This window comes from Pogoniulus pusillus, chromosome 6 (genome assembly GCF_015220805.1).
Source record: "Pogoniulus pusillus isolate bPogPus1 chromosome 6, bPogPus1.pri, whole genome shotgun sequence".
NCBI classification, from domain to species: Eukaryota; Metazoa; Chordata; class Aves; order Piciformes; family Lybiidae; genus Pogoniulus; species Pogoniulus pusillus.
In genome coordinates, this window is record NC_087269.1 from 35354549 (window position 1) to 35372059 (window position 17511).

At 42.8% G+C, this 17511-nt stretch overlaps 1 protein-coding gene across 4 annotated transcripts in view; it reads left to right on the forward strand.

Moving 5' to 3' along the window:
- LOC135176279 (solute carrier family 22 member 15-like) overlaps window positions 1-8440 on the forward strand; it is a 31031-nt gene extending 22591 nt beyond the window's left edge. For 2 of the 4 annotated variants that reach the window (XM_064145205.1, XM_064145207.1), the window contains exons 9-12: window positions 1858-1966; window positions 6989-7061; window positions 7523-7681; window positions 7835-8440. In XM_064145205.1, coding sequence (XP_064001275.1) covers window positions 1858-1966; window positions 6989-7061; window positions 7523-7681; window positions 7835-7861 — 368 coding nt within the window. In that variant the 3' untranslated portion in view covers window positions 7862-8440. Of the gene's footprint in view, window positions 1-1857; window positions 1967-6988; window positions 7062-7522; window positions 7687-7834 lie in introns of all 4 variants that reach the window. The other 2 variants (XM_064145206.1, XM_064145208.1) reach the window with 2 other exon arrangements.
- The last annotated feature ends 9071 nt before the right edge of the window (window positions 8441-17511 follow it).

The window sequence follows — 17511 nt, forward strand, 5'->3', positions numbered from 1 at the left end:
GGGCTAACTAGATTCTAACTTTCATTTAGGTTGATCTGCTTGTGCTCTTTTGTGACTTGTTGATACACCCTTCACTGAAGAAGAAAGGAAAATTTGCAGTTAACTGAATTAATTTTGTCCTGGCTTCTGTCAACGTTTTGCATTTCCTTTTGTGTTGAGAACTACCCTTTCGTGGTGGATATTTTTTTCTGAAGTACATTTAAAGAATCCTTTAGTTTCAGAAGTGCTGCTTAAGTGAACTTTTACTTGGGGAGAAGACAGTTAAAGGGCAATCTACGTAATGACACTACAAATGACACTAACGGCACTGATGGCATCAAAGCTTAGTCTCACAGGAGCTCATCTTCTGGGGCTTGAATGTCAACACCATTTTTTACCAATTTCTCCCATTTACTGTTTAAAGATTATCCCTTGTCAATAAAACTCAAATCTGTGTATTTAGTGAAAACCTACAACTTTGACTTTTGGCAAAGTCTGGGCTTACACAAGGAAGCTGATGTGAAGTGTGTTTCCAGTGTGCTTCTAATCCTACAGTAATACTCCACGTGGCCAACTCTCAGCCTCCTCTGAGGGAGGAAATTGGAGAAGACAGTGCACTTTAAATTCACTCCTGGCTTCTGAGTGCTCATTTCTCTGTCTAGACAGACTCTTTCCTCTGTTTTGATATTGAGACCAAAACTTCCTGAGTGCACTAATGCTTCAATTCTAGTATGTGGATATGCAGTGTTCAATTTAAGTCTCCCTGGGAAAGAAACAGCATCTTGTTTTAAAACGTGTTTGAGAATTACAAATCTCCTCTTCATTGTTTTGTGTTTGGTTGATGAAAGAAAAGCAATGTCCCAGTTTCATTATGACATCCAGTAGGGCTTTGAGGACCAGGTTGACACCTTGGAATTTTGCAACTGCACATAATATTCCATTTTTTTACTGAGCAAAAGGAGAACTTGAAGAGAAATTTTGCTTCAGTTTTGAATTAAAGAACTACAAAAGCGTCACACTTGAAGAAATTAAATCAAGTTTATGGACTTCAGTTTACATAAAAATGAATTTCTGATTCAGTTGAAATAGAATCTGACTTTATCAGATGGGTAGAAGTGGAAATATTCAAGGGCAGAATTAAAAGAAAAATGATTTCCCATTACTTAATCAGCATCATTTGATCCAAACTGAAACATGCTGAACTCAGTGCTGAGAGAGGGAACTTGAAATACAGCTCATCAGAGCATTCATGCTTTTTCTGTGCTTGAAAAAATTGCATTCTCATATTAGTGAAAGGAATGGTGCAAGCTTAACTGTAGCTGAAACTGAGGAGTTGAGAGGCAGGTTTCTTTTGGATTTTAAAAGATGTACACTTCAGTTCAGCCAGCTAAACTCTCTTAGTGAACTGCCCTGCATTAGCATTTACTTTTCCAATTGCAAAGCTGTTGCATTTTAAGTTCCAACAGAATGTGCTTAGGGAACAAAGAAAACTTGATTGGCCTCGATGGTCTAGGAGTTGAACCTAATAAGTTAGTCAAGGAGGCTGCGTTGTCTGCTTGTGCTTGTCAGGAGATGCAGTCTGACTGCTGAACTGGAAGCATTGGCCCTTCCCTTTAGAACTGTGAAAGTTTTATGCTTTGCCCCCCCAGAAGGTCAGATTCTCTTGTTTCTGAATATCATTTTATACATCTCTTCTTATGCTAGGTCTTAAAATGGTTGGAAAGAACTCAGTGCTTTTGTGCTTGTAGCTGAAAAATGTATGGATGAAACTCTTTGTATGGCAGCCTGTTAAAGAGGACTGGATGTTATTAGCATCATGTAAAAAAGAGTAAGAAAACAGACTTTTTGTGCTTAGATCTTGTTTTCTCTTCCCTAAAGGTCTACTCCTCAGTCCCACTTTGTTAGCTTTGTGTGGAAAAATGCTGGTCAGCGCAGCTTTCAACATCGCCTATATTTACACATCTGAGCTGTACCCAACAGTGCTGAGGTAATTCAACAGAGCTCTTGGGTAAATGAGAGGACTTGTTATGCACAGCCATGCTGATTACTGCTGTGTTTATGTGTCATAACTTTTACCTGAAATACAAATATGAGCCTTCCTGACATTTAGGCAGCTTGCCAGGGATTGAAAGGCCTTCTCCTATTAGTCACGTTTGGCACCAGTGCACTTTCCTAGGCTGTTTGTGGCAGCTTCCTCTAGATGTGAATCCAGAATAAACAAGTGAAAAACAGCTTCTTCCACTGCAATGCTAGGTGCTCTGTTTCTCTTTTCTATTACTGATATTTAGGACTAAAGTTACATAACCCAAACATAATGATGTGATGGAAGTGTATGCTACCAATCACAGAAACTATGCAGTAGGGACCCTTCAGTTCAAGAAGGGCCTCAAAGAACTGCTTGAAAGAGTCCAGCACAGAGCCACAAAAATGCTGAAGGGAGTGGAACATCTCCCTTATGAGGAGAGGCTGACGAGGCTGGGTCTTGCAGGCTCTTCTCAACGATATCCAGTCATTAGCAAGTTTGCAAGTTTGCAGATGACACCAAGCTGGGGGCAGATGTGACTGAGTTGGAAGGCAGAAGGGCTCTGCAGCGGGACCTTGACCACCTGGACAGATGGGCAGAGTCCAATGGGATGGGGTTCAATAGCTCCAAGTGCAGGGTGCTGCACTTTGGCTACAACAACCCCATGCAGAGATACAGGCTGGGGTCGGAGTGGCTGGAGAGCAGCCAAACAGAGAGGGATCTGGGGGTACTGATTGATACCCGCCTGAACATGAGCCAGCAGTGTGCCCAGGTGGCCAAGAGAGCCAGTGGCATCCTGGCCTGCATCAGGAATGGTGTGGCCAGCAGGAGCAGGGAGGTCATTCTGCCCCTGTACTCTGCACTGGTTAGACCACACCTTGAGTATTGTGTTCAGTTCTGGGCCCCCCAGTTTAGGAAGGACATTGAGATGCTTGAGCATGTCCAGAGAAGGGCGACGAGGCTGGTGAGAGGCCTCGAGCACAGCCCTACGAGGATAGGCTGAGGGAGCTGGGGTTGTTTAGCCTGGAGAAGAGGAGGCTCAGGGGTGACCTTATTGTTGTCTACAACTACCTGAGGGGTGGTTGTGGCCAGGAGGAGGTTGCTCTCTTCTCTCAGGTGGCCAGTGCCAGAACAAGAGGACACAGCCTCAGGCTGCGCCAGGGGAGATTTAGGCTTGAGGTGAGGAGGAAGTTCTTCCCTGAGAGAGTCATTGGACACTGGAATGGGCTGCCCGGGGAGGTGGTGGAGTCGCCGTCCCTGGGGCACTTTAAGGCAAGGTTGGACGTGGCACTTGGTGCCATGGCCTAGCCTTGAGCTCTGTGGTAAAGGGTTGGACTTGATGATCTGTGAGGTCTCTTCCAACCTTGGTGATACTATGATACTATGATACTATGATATCCAGTGGTAGGAAAAGGGCAGCAGGTAAAAGCTGGAGCATAGGAGGTTCCATGTGAACATAAGGGAAAACTTGTTCACTTTGAGAGTGTCAGAGCCTGGGAACACAGATTGTGGAGTCTCCTACTGTGGGCAAATTAAAAGCCTACCTATATGCATACCTCTGTGACCTGCTCTAGCTGATCCTCCTGGATGGACACTAAATACTCTGCTTGTGATTCTTTGCACAGGTGCAGGTTTAATATGCAAGTCCCAAGCACACTCACTTGAAATGTAGGGATATTTTCCTTCTGCAAATAGTCCTTATTGCATAGTTTATATGTATGACTTAGCATACTCTTCCATCACATAATTATCTTTGTTTTTTCTCCATGTAACTTTACTCCCCCAGATCAATAGTGGAAATGAGAATACTGGATGTCGGGGATTGTTTGCATTCTCCCCATCCAAGTTGTTGTATTCTTCAAGGCATCTTTATTTTTTTTTCAAGTGGGTGGGAAATTTTTGCTTTCTTGTCCCCTCTGCTTTTCTGGAGTTGAGAATCAAGAGAATTAAATATGACAGTGTTTCAGTTTCTCAGCTTTTGCTTGTTTCATTGTGCATTCATGTCATGCTCTCCTCTTAAGTCCTCCTACTCTGTTGCACAAAGTAAATGGCAGTCCATACCTAGCAGGAATTAAGATTACTGCTTCTGTGTGGCTGAACGTAAGTGTCATGAGGAAGATTTTATTTGATTTTGAAAAAAATCAAATTAAAAAAATACTAAAATGAAGTTCTGCCTCACTTGAGAATCTGCACGAAGATGCTTGGGGGAGGAGTGGGGTGAAAAGAAGTAACTTTGTATCAAAAACTCAGACCTCCAGTGGAGAAAATGCAAGAATAAAGGCAGTTTAAAAAATGGCCAACTTTACTACACCATTTGTGTTCAATCATTTAGGAAGCTGTTACATTACGCTGTAAAAATCCCTCACGGATGAGAATGTGCACACTTGAAAATGTTTGACATCTCTTTGTTTAAAATGAATGTTTGCTATCTCTCTCGTACTTACATTGCAAATACAGTTTATGGAAGAAAAGCAGTGATGGGTCAGTGTTTAAAGTAAGACATCAGCACCATCTGGTGGCCTTTGCAAAGCTGCGTAGTTATCCTGGCGTTGTTCTGACAGCAGGGACTAGGCATGCCCTGTGATGAGAGATGTACTATGGAAAGGCAGTGGAGCAGGTGGAATAAACTCTTTTTTTTTTTTCCAGTTGCTTGATTTGCAGGAAAATCAAATGTTGTCAATATTATTGATCCCTACTAAAGCCTACTGCTTTAAGCACAAGGATTGGTGGGCGTATTTGAAGTGAACTGGTACCTAGAGTAGTGACATAGACACCTTATGCTAGAAGTGGGGAGGTGCTGCGAGCTGGAGAGATTGTTCCTGCTTTGGGCATTTTTCCTTTTTCACGTGTCTTTAAAATACCTGCTGGGGAGCAAAATGGACAAAAACAAGTTAAAAATAGAAAGCATCATTGCTGTGGCATTTTGAACAAGAAGGGAGTTTGAGAGCAAAGCGTAATCATAGTTCTAGTAACACAGCTTTAAAGAACAGCTTATGTTTTTCATGAGAAAGTGTTTGCATGATGAAATCCTTGGATGGGATGGGTGATGTCAGAGTGGAGTCATTCTGCTCAGATAGCTTTCTAAATCTTAGTTTCTTGTCTTCACAGTGGGGAAACTTAATGTCTGTAGTGGTAGGTAAGCCTGTACTTAAAAGTACTTGCCCTTTCAATCTCTGTGTTTCTTTGCAAGGGACTCTCTGTGATTGTTTCAGTTCAGCAGCAGTCCACAAATGCGTACCACAAATGTAGAACTTCCCACATCAGCAGTGGGGAAGCTTTGAGATTTGTGCATGGCTGTACCTTGCCCCCCCAGGCAGGATGGACAAGTGGTGCAGCTGGATGAGTGCTACATGGTGCCTGTGGTTTGCCAGGTGGTCACAGCAGGACTAAGTGAAGCTGTTGTGGCTCAGTGCTGTGCTCTATGGGATGGTGGTAGCACATGCAGTCAGGCAGGCTTAGCAGGTCTTTTAGTGAGTAAGGTAAAAGTGAGGCAGTAAGGTGGGACAGGCAGTAGGGTGTTCTGCTTTCAACAGTGCAGTAACTCAGTCCTCACTAATAGTGGGTGGTAATGTGGTCTTCCTGTAGGATACCATGTTCTGTACATTCCAAACTGCTGAATTCTGAATTAAATGTAGCATAAAGGTATTTAGCAACTCCTTTCATTGGTTTTTGGAGTTGAAATGACACCATTTGCTTTTATGATCACCTTTGGCCCTAATCCCACTCAGCAGGAAAAAGAGCAGCCAGCAAACCTCTGGATATGGACAGGCTTAGGATCTGTGGGAAGAATGCTTCTAAAGGAACAGTTCTCACGCAGCCCAATGTCTCATTTGTTCAGGGAGTTTGTTGACAGGGGAGATACTTAGGGGGTTGGGTCAGTGTTGCCTCAATGCAAGGAAGTGGGGGTTGCCATTTTCCTTTTCCCAGATGAACTTGCTGAGGGAAAAGTTTCCTTTGTTAGTTTATTTTTACACTGAAGTCACTGAGTTCTCAGCAGCTCCTCCATCATCTGTTTCCCTTAACCTGTGTAGAGGGCCATGAGGAAGGGATGTACAGGTAGGTGGTTTTGATATATTAGTGACCCATGTTGCCTCTCTGCTTGTCATCTTTAATCCTATCACTGTCCTCCTGGTTTTGGAGGAGGAAAAGGAAATGGGGTGGGCAAAAGCAACTCGGCTTACTGGTGCGATTGAAGGTGATGACAATGAATGAGATGAAGCAGTTGAGAGATGTAGGGAGAGCAGGCCACCATGAAATGGTTTTTGCTGATGGCTACTGTGTGTCTGAAGGGGCTGGTTAAGTACTGCATTTAGGAGAGATGGGAGATTTTTGTATTTGATCAGGAAATGAAAGATTTTGGGGATTGTTGTCACTTTCTTTGAAGAGGTGCCTGCTGTTCTAACTCACGCTTTGATTATCATCACAGTCTAGGTGAGAACGTTTTAAATTTGTCTGAAAATTGAAGAGAGTGCAGTATTCAACCCCTGTAGTGATGTATCTGGCCAGATGTTTTCAAGCTTCACACTGGCAAATAGTTATTTTCTCTTCGGAGGGAAGCAGTGACTCTTATCTGTGCTGCCTGAGGTGGCAGAAGAGAGGCTGCTGCTGGCTTCAGCTGGAGATAGTGTTCAGGATCTATTCTCTGAAGATCCTGCCAAATTTTGGAGTCATTCCCCATCCACACAGGAATGTCCAAATAAATTGTCCTATGGCAGGTTGGAACACTTCTCTCTCTGTTTAAGGTTTTGTGGAGAATTTCACAACAAGGTGGCTTTCTTAAAGTTTGAAAGTGTGTCATTTGCTTTGCTAGCAGCAGTGCCTTGTGTAAAATCTTTGGAGTGACTACTGGAGATCTTTAAACCCCTTGTTTTAATAAAGATAACTTCAAGCAAAGATAAATGGGTTCTGACAGCCTCACCACATGTAAATGTGTCATTCAGTTGTGTATTCTGAAACTACAAATCTTTAATCCTGTGTTTGAAACAGAAATGCTGGCTTGGGTGTCTGTTCCATGTCCTGCAGACTTGGAGGCATTTTGGCTCCATTTGTGCCATCTCTGGTAAGATCACTTTCTACTTCTTATGTAACTCAGATTTATCAAGTTTTCTCAAAAGCATTTTGCTGGTTTGGGTACCACATATGCTTGTCTTCCTTAGGAAAACAAACTAAATTGAATAATCTTCAGATTCAAGCATCAATGAACAAGATGGTTCAAAATAGTTTGTTCTTCATCTGCAAATAATCCAGTGTTCAGTGTTTTTGTGAAAATTTTATGTCAGTGAAATGTTTGTCCTGTGATGCATTCAGTACTGCTAAGGCCCCTTCAGTATCTGAGTTTGTAGGCATGTACATCAAGTTTTGATATGAACCTATTTCTCTCTTCTACCACTTTCTGGGTAATTGCACAAATTGCAGGAGTGAGAAGTGGTGGCCTTTTGCTGTTGTCTGCAGTTCATATGGATCATATATTTTAGGAGCAGGAAGTATTGCTGGGGCTTTACTGTGGATTTTTAATTTCAGAAATCTCTTAGTCCTTCTGTACCATTTGTGGTGTTTGGAATCAGTGGACTGTCAGCAGGATTCCTGACTCTCCTTCTGCCAGAAACACTAAATAAGCCAGTTGCTGAGAATCTCGAAGATCTCCAGAGCCCCAAATACCAACTGCTTAAAAATGAAGAGGCAGAGTAATTTATTTATTTCCTGTAGCTTTGCATTATTTTCCCTTCTGTCTTACTCAAGCTGTGACTTGCATGCAAGTGTACATGTGTACATGAAGCATTTTAAAGTCGTGTAAACTGTTTTTCAGTAACTGATTTTTTTTCTGTCTGACAGGCAAACCACTTAGAGGAAAACACCTAAGTTTCAGAAGGCCAGTCAGTGGTGGAAAATGAAGCCTTCATTGAGGAGGTGCTATAACAGTTGAAGAGCAGTCTTGTTCTGTATGTGTGACAGAAAATATTAGGGAACTCATGAATAATGCTGTTTGTAGTACATTTGAACAGCTTTATGTGGAGGCAAATTGGGAAGATGGAAAAAGTTGATCAAAGCTTGTAAGGAAAGGGGTGACAAATCTGCATTAACTTAATGACTTAAAAGCATGCTTTGAGTGTTTGGACTTCTCTATGGCTTCTTCAAATGGAGGATTAATTTATTTTACAGAATGTAATTGCTAGCTTCAGATGAAGCTCTAATGCTGTAATTGAAGTAATGTGTATAATTTAGATGGCCTTATACATTCAGGCAAGCAGTAATTGTAAGAAGTAAATGGCATCCTGTATATGCTAATTTTCTCTACAGGGTTTTTTTTTGGCTTCTAAATTATGGTATACCTCACAGTGTGAAGAGACCAAAGATTTTTATGAGTTCTTTGCCTGAGTATGTCTAGCATAAGAAAGAAGACAGAAGAACTAAAAGGAGAATAAATGAATTTTATTGTGAGAGTAAGTAATTGTTTTTAAATGCAGTTGTACATGGAAAGAGCTGCATTTAAATGAGAGGATGAGTGGCCTTTTGGACTAAGGTTATTAAGTTACAGGTGTTCATGTGGAGCTAGAAATGATTGAACGTGGAGAAGAGGAGGCTCAGGGGTGACCTCATTGCTGTCTACAACTACCTGAAGGGAGGCTGTAACTAGGTGGGGGTTGGTCTCTTCTCCCAGGCAACCAGCAACAGAACAAGGGGACACAGTCTCAAGTTGTGCCAGGGAAAGTATAGGCTGGATGTTAGGAGGAGATTCTTCCCAGAGAGAGTGATTGGCACTGGAATGGGCTGCCCAGGGAGGTGGTGGAGTCTCCGTCCCTGGAGGTGTTCACGGAAAGACTGGATGGGGCACTTAGTGCCATGGTCTAGTTGACTGGATAGGGCTGGGTGCTAGGTTGGACTGGACGATCTTGGAGGTCTCTTCCAACCTGGTTGATTTTATGATATTGTATAATATGTCATATTATGTGATCCTTTACATTTCACATGTGAATTGGGAATTCTTCCCACAAAGGGATGTGTGTTTGATTAACAGAGAACATGTTGGAATAGAGGCATCACAAATACTACATTTTTTTCACAGTCAACACAATTCTGTAATAAAAAAAGACTTTTTTTTAACAGCTGTATTATGAGTGCTGCTTTTTCCAGGGTTTTTGGAGAGTACACGTATCATTTTGATTCTGGCCCTTGATCAAAAAGAAAGAAGTCATCTGGTTAGAAAAGGTTACTGAAAGGCCTCTGTATTTTGAGCAAGTTCCATACCTAGTGGTTGTGCTAATGAACACCTGCCCACGAACACACCCCCACGTGTGCATGCTTGTGCACACAGAGCCACATGCAGTTTTCTCTGCCTGGATGCCTCACTTAAATCTGTGCTGTGTCTGTACCTGCTTTACAAATACCCCTGATCAGGTCCCCAAGAGGTGACAATCACTGGGCACTCAAAAGGAGGTTGTGTTAGTTTGAAGCAGGCTAGAATGATTTGGCAAGAAGAACTAGATCACAGGCTGTGGAAAGAAAACAGTGGTGATATCTACTTCACTCATAGGCTTGCTGAGGTGTATAAAAACACAAGTCAACACATAGATAACACACTCTGCATCACTCTCACTCGGGCTGCTGGCTGAGCTGCATCTTACTCTCTAACCTCACCCTCCATTTTTGGGACTAACCCACTTTGCTTCCTAACTTCTTGGCCGAACCTCCATTCTTCCTTGAGACTGAGGTAAGGTTGAGAGGGGTAGGGGGAAGGTGAAGGGGTGGTTGAGAGCCCCTCCTGGGGACTCAGGTTTCTGGGAGGGGAGTTGTTTCTGTATTACCTTTTACCTTGTATATTTCTGTATATAAGTGTATATGCTGTAAATATCTGCTGGTACATTGTGCTAGCTGTAAATAATAAGCTTCATTCATATTTCTAGAGCTGTCTAGTCTGGGTGATTTCTAAAGGGTGGGGTGGTGGGGAACACCCAAACCATCTCAGAGGTTTAGATAATTTTGACTTGCAGGTGGATTGCCTGTGTGGTTACTTGACCTCTTAGACTGAAGCTTGGTGATAAACAAGGTGTAGAATATGCTGCAAACTGATTTTTGAATCATTTATTTGGCCAACATTTTGGTCATGTTTTACTTTCATGAGGTTGAATTGAGACCAGAGAGGCTGTGGAGTTTTTCTCTGTGGAGACATTGAAAACCTGCTAGGGTGCTTTCCTGTGTGGCCTACCTTAGGTGATCCTCCTTTGGCAGTGGGGTTGGACTTGAGGATCTCTGAAGGTCCCTTCCAACCCTTAACATTCTGTGATTCTTTACATTAATGCTTATAACCACAGTGACTGACTGTACCTCTTCAAAGGATAGTTGGATCAGCAGGGATATGGTAAAGACCTGGGTTTGTTACTGTTGACTTCATTTTTTTTATTACAAGAAATAAAATTTAATAAGAAATAGAATGTTATAAAGTTGTGCTCCCAAAGCAGAGATAAGACTCTGGAACACAAGGATCATAAAGGTGCCATTATGTGATGGGAGTTTATTTCTCCCTCCTAATGCATGTATCAGGCTGTCTCAGTGCATTTTCCCTCTGCCTCTTATTCCACATCATGTGAAAAATAAGAAACAAAGATCGTGTACATTCTAAACGTGCTTGTTTTTGCTTTATTCTACATGGATTTAATGATTTCTTTGCCTGAGGTGACTCCTGTGAATTCAGTGGATTGATGACCAGAAAGTGGTGTGTCCTGAAAAGACTTTTGATCTTTTGATTTTTTTCAGTAACTCTGGCTTGACTCATGTCCTAGGCTGCATGGAGAGGAGTGTGGACAGCGAGTCAAGAATGGTGATTATTCCTCTTTACTCTGCACTTGTGAGGCCTCACCTCAAATACTGTGTCTAGTGCTGATGTCCCCATCATAAAGACACAGAGCTGCTGAATTGAGTCCAGAGTAGAGCCGCAAAGATGATCCAAGGGCTGGAACACCTCTGCTATGAGGATAGGCTGAGACAGCTGGGGATGTTCAGCCCAGAGAAGACTCTGGGGACACCTTAGAGCTGCCTTGCAGTACCTGACAGGAGCCTACATTAAGGCTGGAGAGGGACTTGTCATAAGTGTGTCTAGCAACGGGACAAGGGGGAATGGTTATAAACTGAGGAAGAGTAGGTTGAGAATGGATCTTAGGAAGAATTCTTCAGTGTGAGGGTGGTGGGACTTTGGAATAGGGTGCTCAGGCTTGTTGTGAATGCCTCCTCCTTGGAGGTGGTGTTGTGAAATGGATTTCAGGGAAATTTATGGGGAAAAACATTTGAGGCTGATGACAGGTGTTCAAGGCCAGATTGGGTGAGGCTTTGAACAGCCAAGTCTATTTGAGAGGTGTCCCTGCCTATGGTGGGGAGGTTGGAGTAGATGATTTCTAACATCCCTTCCAATTTAAGCTATTCTATGGCTCACAGTACTTGCAGCTCATTTTATGAGTATAGGCCAGTGAGGAGGCTGGTTTGGTACTCCATCTTCAAGATCCAAAAGAGAATACTGATGGAAACACTGACTTCCATTTTCAACTTAATCCCTTTTTGACTTTTTCTTTCTTTAGATAATCTTTGCTGAATTTTGCTATTGCTAGATAAAAAGATGCTGTTTGAAAAAGAAAAAAGGCATTTAAGGAAAACATTTGCAGCTTCATTAGGAATATTTTGAGTTGGATTATTGCTATTACTGCACTACATCTTACAAGGTCCTACAGTTAAGAAACCAGCTGTGCCCTTCATTAAGGTGTATGCCACAGCAACTCCAAAAAGGCTGCATTTTTTTTTTCAAGTAAGTGCTTCTTTGGAGTAGAAATTTTCCTTCAAAGCTTTTGACTTGGTAGAATTAGAAGGTCTTCACTCACAGCAATTCTTTTGCCCTTTATTTTTAATGAAGACAAAATGAAATGCCCTAATAAATTCTTTAGTCAGTGTGGAACTATTACCTAATGCTTTCCATTTCCCTATACAAAGAATGAAGGGAGCTGAGTTAATTTAAATGGATTCATTATACACATTGTCACAATCACCATCCTTAAGTATCACTTTTAGCTCTTGCCTTATGTTTTATTTGTATGTAGAAATATGATTATAATGTTGCATTGATTTTACTACCTGAAAGGGCATTGTAGCCAGGTGGGGGGTGGCCTCTTCTCCCAGGTAACCAGCAATAGAACAAGGGGACACAGTCTCAAGTTGTGCCAGGGTAGGTATAGGCTGGATATTAGGAAGAAGTTCTTCACAGAGAGAGTGATTTCCCATTGGAATGGGCTGCCCAGGGAGGTGGTGGAGGCACTGTCCCTGGGGGTCTTCAAGAAAAGACTGGATGAGGCACTTAGTGCCATGGTCTAGTTGATTGGATAGGGCAGGGTGATAGGTTGGACTGGATGATCTTGGAGTTCTCTTCCAACCTGGTTGATTCTATTGGGGATTAATTGTCTGAGGCAGGAATTACAGAATTCTTTTCCCAGAAACCCTGCCCCCTAACTGTGTACAGAACTCATTAAGGTTTTTTTACAGGCTCTAATTTGGTCAAGAAATCTTCACAAGGATGCTTATGGGCAAGTTTAGGAAAGTCAGAAAATGGAAAAGGCTATGGTACAACACAGCTTTACCCCACTTATAAATCAGATTGAGCAGAGAACTTAAGGGAGGAGCATACTTTACTCACGGAGGTGAGGGAGGAAATTGGCAATGATCCCTGGTGAATTTCTTTGCTTGTCAGCCTCTGAAACTGCAACCTATATCCAGTGGTGTGGATCCATGTGGCAAAAGTCTGAGGCAAGTGGGGGAAAAAAAAAAAAAAAGCCAAGATCAGAAGTGTCTCAGACACAGCTTCCACAAGGCAGATTTGTGGAGTGGTACTGCCTTGGCAGCACAGGTCAAAACCAAACTGCTAGCATCTTTCCCAGCTTGTGGGTAGGGAGCAGGAAGTCATAACACCGTGTGGTCCAAGAGAAGCCAGAGCTGGGTGCCACTGGCATCTCTCAAATGGACCTAAGGACTTGCCAAATTTGCAGACTTGCACAGAATGGTGCAGAAGTGGGGAACCATCCAAAAGCGGGAATGGTCCACAAGTGGGAACTCTGTCAAGTGGGAATTCTGCACTTTTGTCCTCGCTTCTAGTGAGGAAATGACTTTTCCTACACAATGTGTCTGTTGCCTTATGTACTGGGTGTGAAGAATCCAGCCAACCACCAGCCAGTTCCAGTGCAGGCTTCCACATGAAGTCAGTACACGTGTGGAAAAGGCACCTTTTGCTGTCCCCCCTTCAAACCTGCAGGGGTAGGAAGCAGATTTTTGCACCACCTTCTTCCCCCATTCAAACCTCTGGAGATGGAGCAGGGAGGAAACAGGAATTTGGAGTGCTCCACAACGTGCATCTGCACTATTCATCTGTTTCTGTGTTAGAACAATGTATTCAGTGCTTTAGCACTTCGTTGTGAGATTGCTTTTATTTATCTGTTTTTAAACTGATTTGAAGTCTTTTTACTTCAGCATTTGAGAAAGTTCTGCTGTTTTCAGGATTTTTGGTTGTATCTCAGCTGCAAACCTGAAGGTTTAAAAGAGGAGAAAAAAGAAGGAAAAAACGTTGGAACTTGTCTTCTTTTCACTGTCCTGAGATACATCTGTGATACTCAGAGACTGTCCAGAAAAGAAGTCTGAACTTACTTCTTTTTTGGAATTCCTTTCTGTGTTTCTCCTTTAACCTAACTGTACTTTGCCCTCAGGACTACTGAGGTTTTTTCTGTCTTTGATGGTAAGAATGCTGAGCAGAGGTGAAGCTTGAACGTTCATTTATGCCACCTATGTTTTCATGCTGTTTCCTTGTCATTAGGCAGTATTTAGCCTTTAATGCTTGGTTAGGTTTGCTTATGTCTCATTTTCCTCTTGTCAGAGCAAGAATGTCAATTCTATAATACTAAAAAGTATTTTTCCTTTGTTCTTTCAGTTCCTCCCACCTTTTGTGTTTCGTTTCACATTCCATGGCCCTCCTGTTGACTTACTTGGCATGGAGAAGCAACAGGGGTCCAGCTCAATCTGTTTTCCTGGCTGGCAAACATCCTCTGCTTTTTGTCATCAGGCAGTGATACCTACCCCCACCCTTGCATACAATGTGAAAAGTCAGGTCAGGTGTAACAGCAGGGCTTGAGTTCCTTTTTCTGGGAAGTAAACTTTGCCCAATATCCATTTCAGGCTCGTCTCAGTGATCTTTTTCATTATCCCATTTGATGTTTCATCAAAGCTGTTTCCTCCTTTGTTGGAGCACTGTATGTTATTGCTTGAAGTGAAGGCTATGGATTTGTTTTTAGAATTTATCCACTTAAATCTGAGCAGAGTGAAGTACAAATAATCCTTTGCTTTGTTGACTAATACTCTGGCAGCTAAGCAGTGGAGAAAGGAGGAGGTGAACTTTTCACACTACCATCTGTAACCAGCTGGTTCTGCCATTCAAGTTTTAGTTTGCTTGAGGCAAATAACTGTATTGTGTATTGCAGCAGGCAAGAGATCTGATTTATTTCCACGCAGTGAGTTGCCATCAGTTCATTGGAAAGGTCATCTTTTGTAGTACCACTTGCTACAGGAGACATAAAATTTCCTACAGATGATTTTTGATAGATGCAATCATTCCATTACAGCTAAATGGGTGAAAAGAGTGGACAGATGTACAGCTGCAGGCAAACTATATGTAAATCTGGGATGATCTTTTCTTGTACTAGCAGAATTTCTTTGTAGCAAGACTTCTGAAACTGAAGAAATGTGTGGGCTGTGATGTGCAGTGGGAGTACTGTTTGTGCTCACCTGAGGAGGGTGGTAGATCATCACAGTAGCTGCAGATGTTTGTGAGGGAAAGAGAATGTAGCTGAAAGTAGCAGAGGAGATTTGGGAATCAGTTTCCAACTCCTGCATCCTTGTGTCAAGATCCTGAATTATGTTAAAATGATATTAAACAGTTGAGAGTTTTTTCTGCCCTAGATAGGTTCCTGCTCCTCTAAGTAGCCTCTTGGTTTTGGAAACAGGATGCTGTTGGGTGAACAAACCAGAAAGCAAACATGTTACATCAATTTTGATAACCTGTGAAAATACTGCATGGCTCTGCCAGGACTGGTTCCACTATGTGGATTCCTGTGGTGGCCTGACAAGATCCAAAGCTGCTCAGGTTGGTGGCTTTTAACCTGAGGAAGGAGTGTGTAGCACTGCCTTAGTGCCATATTCTATGTAACAGCAACCCAGTCATGGTAATGAGAGGTAAGGCTGAGTAGAATCTAACTTTTTCAACGACTTCAATCACCACGTCCCTCCCCTAGGTTTCTTCTGCAGCTCTACAGGTATTTCATCTGTTGCAAACCATTATGAAATCCTTCTGATATTGCTCATACAAATGCCCAGTCCATTTTTAAGGCCCTTGATCCTTGATTTCAAGGCTGTGATGTGACAGTTCAGCAGCCTGGTTTTGGTTTCCTTTTTCAATTTTAGATTTGCTGCTTCTGTTCCTCTGGAGACACCAATAATCAGGAATAATGACAGTGAACAGGAATGCTTGATCTAAAGATACACTTCATAGTTTAATCCTATATGTTCTGTGTTGTCTGGTTTTGATTCTTTGGAAGATGTTCAAACTGTTTCTGTGAATAGATGCTTTTCCAGGGCCTCTCATTGCATGCCACTGCATGGGCAAGGTGCTTGTCTGAAAACTCCCTCAGAACATGCTCAGTTTCACTTCTGCTATGACCTGCTGATGAACCAGCAGCCTCAGCCTCTGTGAGGGGTCACAGTGCCCATTTAGACTTGCAGGAGTGTGTCCGTATCTCTCTGAGAAGATTATTGCCCAGCCTGCCCTGTAACTGGAGGGGCACTCTTCAGTGTTGAATTCCTTAGCTGCTTTCATGGGATTTCAGGGGTGTTTACAGGACCGAGACTTTCCTGATCCACTCCCCCATGGGTGTGGTGACTCAGATACCGGTTCCATCTCCCACTGCCCTTGGAATAGGTCCTGTGTGGGCTGGGGTCAGCTGCCTGCCAGGCTGGCCTCACCAGGTATGTGTTGTTATTGCTGGTTTGCTCTGCTTTGCCAAATGCCCAAGATTGCCTGGGGACTGCACTTTTATTGAGGGATTTCTTGGTATCTAAGTCCAGATCAAGTCATTTCTAGTGCAGTTTGCAGAGTTTGTTCCAGCTGCTGTAGCATCCTTTGAGTGTAGGACTGAAAATATCCTTGCTGGAGTGCTATGTGCTACCTCAGGAGCCCTCTAGGTACAAGTAGGTGCAGAAACAGCTCAAAACTCCCTTGTAACCAGCAGCTTCTCTGTTTCAGAATAGTTGGCTGTTTGAGGGAGTGATCGTTTCTCACAGCCTCTTACTTGGTGGCAACTTCTTACTTTTGACATGGTAGTTGTTTAAAACAGCCAACCAACCAAAAACAGCCAACAAAAAATCCACCCAAATAAAACAACAGAAAAAGCCTACCCACCCCCCCCAAACAAACACAAACCAAAAGCTGGTGAAGGGCCTGGAACACAAACCCTGTGAGGAGAGGCTGAGGGAGCTGGGGTTGTTTAGCCTGGAGAAGAGGAGGCACAGGGGGGACCTCATTGCTGTCTACAACTACCTGAAGGGAGGTTGTAGCCAGGTGGGGGGTGGCCTCTTCTCCCAGGCAACCAGGAGTAGAACAAGGGGACACAGTCTCAAGTTGTGCCGGAGTAGGTCTAGGGTGGATGTTGAGAGGAAGTTCTTCCCAGAGAGAGTGATTGGCATTGGAATGGGCTGCCCAGGGAGGTGGTGGAGGCACCGTCCCTGGAGGTCATCGAGAAAAGCCTGGATGAGGCACTCGGTGCCATGGTCTAGTTGACTGGCTAGGGCTGGGGGATAGGTTGGACTGGATGATCTTGGAGGTCTCTTCCAACCTGGTTGATTCTATGAAAAAAACCTTCCCCCTGTCTCCCCTTTAAAACCCCTCCCCTCTTCCCAAGAAAACCCACAAAAAAAACCACCCCAATGCATTTCCAAAACTTGTTTTCACCTGTAAAAGCAAGGCAAATCAATGATGTAGGCAGCAGATAGTCATCTCTGTTGAACAATGTATCTCAGAAGAGCAGAACTGGCAGCAGGAGTGCTCCTGCAATCATGATCTTGACAAATTGCTGCGGATTCGATTTGACTTTATTATCTTTTAATCCTAGTGGTTTACCACGAGGGAAGGAAAATAATTAATAATGACAGATTTTAGTTAAAATTAATTTGTTGTTGGAACTAATTGCCTGTTCCAGGTGTTCATCAGTTTAGGGAAGACAAAAATATTTAACTATCAAATGTTCCAAATACAGTGTGGCTAATTAAACATGATCAGGCTGGGTTTACAAACACACAGCTAATTACATGTAATTATATTTGTGGTGGGTTTATGATATGCATCATGCAAGGTGCATGTGATTTTTATTTCTTTAAGTGCCTTTTTAAGAGACTACTTCATGCTTGTTTGTTGATATGAAGGTATTGACAGGTTGCTGTCT